General features: G+C 48.8%; 1 protein-coding gene across 1 annotated transcript in view; it reads right to left on the reverse strand.

The window, feature by feature from the left end:
• HMCN2 (hemicentin 2) overlaps positions 1 to 6237 on the reverse strand; it is a gene marked incomplete at its 5' end in the record, with an annotated part of 182655 nt that overhangs the window by 127072 nt on the left and 49346 nt on the right. The window contains one exon of the mRNA XM_010856950.1: positions 3560 to 3709. Within this exon, the coding sequence (XP_010855252.1) occupies positions 3560 to 3709 (150 nt within the window). The remainder of the gene's footprint in view (positions 1 to 3559; positions 3710 to 6237) is intronic.

Genomic DNA, 6237 nt, shown 5'->3' on the forward strand with positions numbered 1-6237 from the left:
CAACTTGTCAATTCAGTTCAGTTCAGTCGCTCAGTCGTGTCCAACTCTTTGTGACCCCATGAACCACAGCATGCCAGGCCTCCTTGTCCATCACCAACTCCCGGAGTTTACCCAAATTCATGTCCATTGAGTTGGTAATGCCATCCAATCATCTTATCCTCTGTCGTTCCCTTCTCCGCCTGCCCTCAATCTTTCCCAGCATCAGGGTCTTTTCCAATGAGTCAGCTCTTCGCATCAAGTGGCCAAAGTACTGGAGTTTCAGCTTCAGCATCAGTTTCCAATGAACACCCAGGACTGATCTCCTTTAGGATGGACTGGTTGGATCTCCTTGCAGTCCAAAGGACTCTCAAGAGTCTTTCCCAACACCACAGTTCAAAAGCATCAATTCTTCAGCACTCAGTTTTCTTTATAGTCCAACTCTCACATCCATATGTGACTACTGGAAAAACCATAGCCTTGACTAGATGGACCTTTGTTGGCAAAGTAATGTCTCTGCTTTTTAATATGCTGTCTAGGTTGGTCATAACTTTCCTTCCAAGAAGTAAGCATCTTAATTTCATGGCTGCAGTGACTATCTGCAGTGATTTTGGAGCCCCCCCAAAAATAAAGTCAGCCACTGTTTCCACTGTTTCCCCATCTATTTGCCATGAAGTGATGGGACCAGATGCCATGATCTTAGTTTTCTGAATATTCAGCTTTAAGCCAACTTTTTCACTTTCCTCTTTCACTTTCATCAAGAGGCTCTTTAGTTCCTCTTCACTTTCCGCCATAAGGGTGGTATCATCTACATATCTGAAGTTATTGATATTTCTCCCGGCAATCTTGATTCCAGCTTGTGTTTCTTCCAGCCCAGCGTTTCTCATGATGTACTCTGCATATAAGTTAAATAAGCAGGGTGACAATATACAGCCTTGACGTACTCCTTTTCCTATTTGGAACCAGTCTGTTGTTCCATGTCCAGTTCTAACTGTTGCTTCCTGACCTGCATACAGGTTTCTAAACAGGCAGGTCAGGTGGTCTGGTATTCCCATTTCTTTTAGAATTTTCCACCGTTCATTGTGATCCACACACTCAAAGGCTTTGGCATAGTCAATAAAGCAGAAATAGATGTTTTTATGGAACTCTCTTGCGTTTTTGATGATCCAGTGGATGTTGGCAATTTGATCTCTAGTTCCTCTGCCTTTTCTAAATCCAGCTTGAACATCTGAAAGTTCACGGATCACATATTGGTGAAGCCTGGCTTGGAGAATTTTGAGCATTACTTTACTAGTGTGTGAGATGAGTGCAATTGTGTGATAGTTTGAGCATTCTTTGGCATTGCCTTTCTTTGGGATTGGAATGAAAACCGACCTTTTCCAGTCCTGTGGCCACAGCTGAGTTTTCCAAATGTGCTGGCATATTGAGTGCAGCACTTTCACAGCATCATCGGATTTGAAATAGCTCAACTGGAATTCCATCACCTCCACTAGCTTTGTTCGTAGTGATGCATCCTAAGGCCCACTTGACTTCACATTCCAGGATGTCTGGCTCTAGGTGAGTGATCACACCATCGTGATTATCAGGGTGGTGAAGTTCTTTTTTGTACAGACCTTTTTTTGCAGCTTGTCACCTGACTGTTTCTGGGTTCAGCTTAGACATCATCTCCTCCAAGAAGCCTTCCAGCCCTCCAGTGCTGGCTCAGCCCCTCCTTGGGCATGGGCCCCGCGGATGCCACTCCAATCACTCAGTACACTGAGCATTCCAAGTGTCTGTTTACTGTCTGTCTTCTTGGCACCAAGGGCTGATGCGGTTGTATTCCCAACCCAGGGTCTGGGGCACAGGGCCTGGCCACCTGGTGACCCCGTGTTGGAGGATGGCAACGATGGAACAGATGAATGAACACTGAAGGCACCCCCAAGCGTGGGAGGATCCCCAAGCCTGATGGCACCGTCTTCCCCAGGGCCGGACCCTCCTGATCAAACGTCCCTGGGGAGCCCCCTGGCCATCCCACCCGGCCCATTCAAGCCCATTCCCCATTCTCTGCACTTCCCCCGAACTCTCAGCACCTGTCTTTCCCGTCATGGCCACAGCCGACCCTCAGAGCCCCATCTGCTCTGGCTCAGCACGCCAAGGAGTTGTGCCCACAACTTCCGAGCAATTCCCAGTGCCCGGAATCCAGGCCTGGAACCAAGACCTCATGGCAATCACAGCCAAGGCCGTGTTCCAGCCGCAGAAGAATCCAGACTCCTCATCTGTAAAAGGGGAATAATCACTTCTCCATTTATTAAACACCCATGACGGGCCAAACCCAGTGCTAAACGTTGTGTGTCTGATTTTACTGAACCCTCACAGCCACTCAACAAAGGAGGCAGTGTGGTCAGCTCCGCTTTGTTGTCACGTAGTCGCCAAGTCGTATCTGACTCTTTTGTGACTGCAGGGACTATGGCCCACAAGGCTCCTCTGTGCACGGGATTTCCCAGGCAAGAATACTGGAGTGGGTTATCATTTCCTTCTCCAGGCGATCTTCCCGACCCAGGGATCAAACCCACTTCTCCTGTATTGCCAACAGATTCTTTACGGACGAGCCACCAGGGAAGCCCTCGGCTCCATTTTACAGATGGGGAAACTGAGGGTCAATGACTTGACCAAAGCGTATAGATGGTCAGTGATGGAGACAAAACTGGAACTCAGGTCTCAGGGATGACAATGCCCAAGCTGGAGCCAAACTATTTCCATGGTGGGCAATGTCCCCTGTCTCCTGGGACTCACACTTGAGGGATCTCTCCCACCTACCAATACCAGGGCTGGTCCACGTGACCTATAGGATATACGATGGTATGTCACTTCCAAGACTGTGACTGGCTATAAAGACTTACTTCCCTGGTGGCTCAGAGACTTCCCTGGTGGCTCAAATGGTAAAGCGTCTGCCTACAATGTGGGAGACCCAGGTTCAATCCCTGGGGTCGGGAAGATCCCCTGGAGAACGGAATGACAACCCACTCTAGTACCCTTGCTTGGAAAATCCCATGGACATAGGAGCCTGATAGGCTATAGTCCATGGGGTCGCAAAGAGTCAGACACGACTGAGCAACTAAACTAAACTTTTCCATCTTGGATTCTCTCTCTCTATCCCTCTCAACTCACTTTCTCTACGAAAACCCATGTCACGAGAAACCTTCCAGGGAAGACCATAAGGGTAAGGAACAGAGGCTTCCTGACAAAAGCCTCATACATGAACTTAAGGTGGATCCTCCAGTCCCAGTCAAGCCTTCAGGTGACCACATCCCCGACCAACATAATAAGTGCCTTCCTGTGAGAGACCCTGAGTCAGAACCAGAATCCTAACCCTCCAGGACTGTGCATCGATAGATGCTCACTGTTTTAAGCCAGAGTCTCAGGGCGATTTGTTACGCAGCAAGTGGGAGCACATACACCATCTCCCTCTAAAATCCCTGTCCCTCGTGCTCTGGATCCAAATGATGCAAACTCCCCGCTGGCAGGCTACAGGGTAGCATTCTCTCCTCCCTGCCCAGAAGTAGGGCAGGTGGCAGGGCACAGGTGGGGACAGGTGTACACTCACGTCCAACCTCCAGCCGGATTTCTGCAGAGGCGTCGCCCAACTCATTGACAGCTCGGCAGGTATAGACGCCAGCATCCCTCTCACGAACCACCGGGATCCGCAGCATCCCAGAAATGGAGTCCTCAGGGGCCAGAATCATCTCAAGATCCCCTGGACCAAAGATGAGAAAACATCAGGCAGGTACCCAGTGGTTGCCACAGGAGGCCCGGGGATCAGGCTACCTTCCTGACCCTGGGTTCCTGCAACTCCACAAGGCTGGGACCTCAGAGGGGTGTGGGTGAGGTAAAGACCCCCCCACCCTGCAATCAGGACCCCTATTGTTTAATGGGTGCAGATTTTCAGTTTTGCTAAATGAAGAGTCCTGGAGATGGGTGGTGGAGATGGTTGTACAGCAATGTGAATATACCTAAAAACGGTTAAGATAGTAATGGATATGTTATGCATGATTTACCACAATTTAAAAAATTTTCTTTTAAGTCAGCACCCCTGAGTCCAGTTCCCTGAGTCCCTCTGTTGACCAAGAGTGAGTCTCAGCTTGCCCCCTTGCATGTGACAGGTTCATTACCCAAGACCACCTCGCTTGGGTCTCCCTCCTGGGTCCCTGCCCTCTGCTCAGGGGCAGACTGAGGCTTGGGTCAGCTCTGGGAGAAGCCCCCCACCATCCCCCCTGCAGTTCTGCCTCTCTGATGCTTCATTCTCATTTCTCTTACTGTTCCCTGACTCCCACCCCTCCAGGCTCCTAAGGCCTGAGGGATCACCCTGATTTTGAACCTTTTTTACAACTTAATTTTTTGTTTTTAAAATCGTGGTAAATATACATAACACAAGATTTTACCGTTTTAAGCACTGAGTGCCCAATCCAGCGGGATCAGGTACATCCCCATGATCCATCCACAAAACTTTTTCATCTTCTCAAATGGAAGCCCTACTTATTAAACACTAATTCTCCACTTCCCCCTCCCCAAGCCCCTGGCATCCATCTTTCTCCTCTCTGTCTCTAAATTTGCACATACTAGGCATTTCCTATAAGAGATCCCACTCAATCAAGTGGAATCATATAATATTTGTCCTTCTGTGTCTGGCTTATTTCACTTATTATCATGTTTTCAAGCTTCATCTATGTTGTATCAAAATTGCATTCCTTTTTTCTAAATTAAGGAAATTTTTTATCTTTTCTTTTAAGTTTTTACTACTTAATTACTCCATATTAGAGCAAATATCTCTGAAAATGTCACAGATAAAAGATTTTTTTCTTCATTTGGCCAGTTAGAAGTAGGGGGAAATTTCTACACAATAGCTGCTATGGGCCTGATTTTTTTTTCCCAATTTTTTTTCTTTGTCATGGGAGTCAAATTAAAAAATTTAATTGTGGTAAAAAATGAAGTCATAAAATTTATTATCTTAATCATTTTCAAGCACACAGTTCAATGGTAACTGCATTCACACTGTCGTATAACTTGACTGTCATGCCTTCTTAAGGCTGAGTAACATTCCAAGGGGTGGTGTGTGTGCTGTGCTCAGTCATGTCCGACTCTTTGCGACCCCATGGACTGTAGCCCGCCAGTCTCCTCTGTCCATGGGATTTTCCAGGCAAGAATACTGCACTGGGTGGCCATTGCCTTATCCAGAGAGGATTTTGCTGACCCAGGGATCGAACCGGCATCTCTGGCGTCTCCTGCATTGGCAGGCGGATTCTTGACCACTAGTGCCACCTGGGAAGCCATTCCGCTGGGAGATCCCCCTTTAAAAAGGTGGCTCCTGGGCTGGGCTGGTAGAGCTCCCAGCCACGATAGGCAGTGACCACGCCCTGAGGAAGGAGTCCTGAGGCCTCTGCCACCACTAGCTGGTGACCACGGACAAAATGCTCAAACTCTGAGCTAACACTGCCTGTCAGTGTCAAGGTGAGGCTCTGCTGAGATCACAGACAGGTGCTGCCAAGGCTGGAGTGCGTCTGGGTGGAAGGGGGCTGTGCTTGAGAAGGAGCCCAGGGTTCTGCCCTGGAAAGTCCAAAGCAGGACCCCTGGAACCCAGGTCCACTGATGTGGAAGCAAGAGCAGCTCCTGTCGATCAAACTCCAGCTCGGGGTCCAATACACAGAAAACACTCTACACTCACTAACTCAGAAAAGCCTCACAACAGAACGCTCAGCACGATTGCCAGCTCTCTGATAATCACAGCATCTTCATCACCACCATTAAGGACACTGAGCCCAGGCCGTGGGCCAGGCTTGTTCTAAACAATTTGCACATATGGACTCATTTAATCCTCACACAACCAACCTATCTCAGAGACTGTGGTCCAGTGGCCAGGACCTCGAGCTCCCAGGGCAGAGGGCTCGGGTTAGATCCGTGGGCAGGGAGCTGGATCCCACCTGCCACAACTAAAGAGCCTATGTGTAGCAACTAAGACCCAAGACAGCTAGTTTTTCCCTAACAAGAGAAATGTTAGGGAAAAACTAGCTGTCTTTGATTTCCCAGCTAAGGAAGCAGGCTCACAGATGTCAAGCCACTTGTCCGAGGCCACTCACTGGGCCAGAATTCAAACCTGGGTCTATTCTAAATCCTGCTCCTGATCACAGAGCCAATCTGCATCAGTTAGATGTGGATACAGGGCTAGGGGTGACGGGCGCTGCTTGAAACGGCCCATTCTCCCCAGACACCCCATTCCAAGTGCCCTCA

This window comes from Bison bison, unplaced genomic scaffold (genome assembly GCF_000754665.1).
Source record: "Bison bison bison isolate TAMUID 2011002044 unplaced genomic scaffold, Bison_UMD1.0 scf7180017864375, whole genome shotgun sequence".
Lineage (NCBI taxonomy): Eukaryota > Metazoa > Chordata > Mammalia > Artiodactyla > Bovidae > Bison > Bison bison.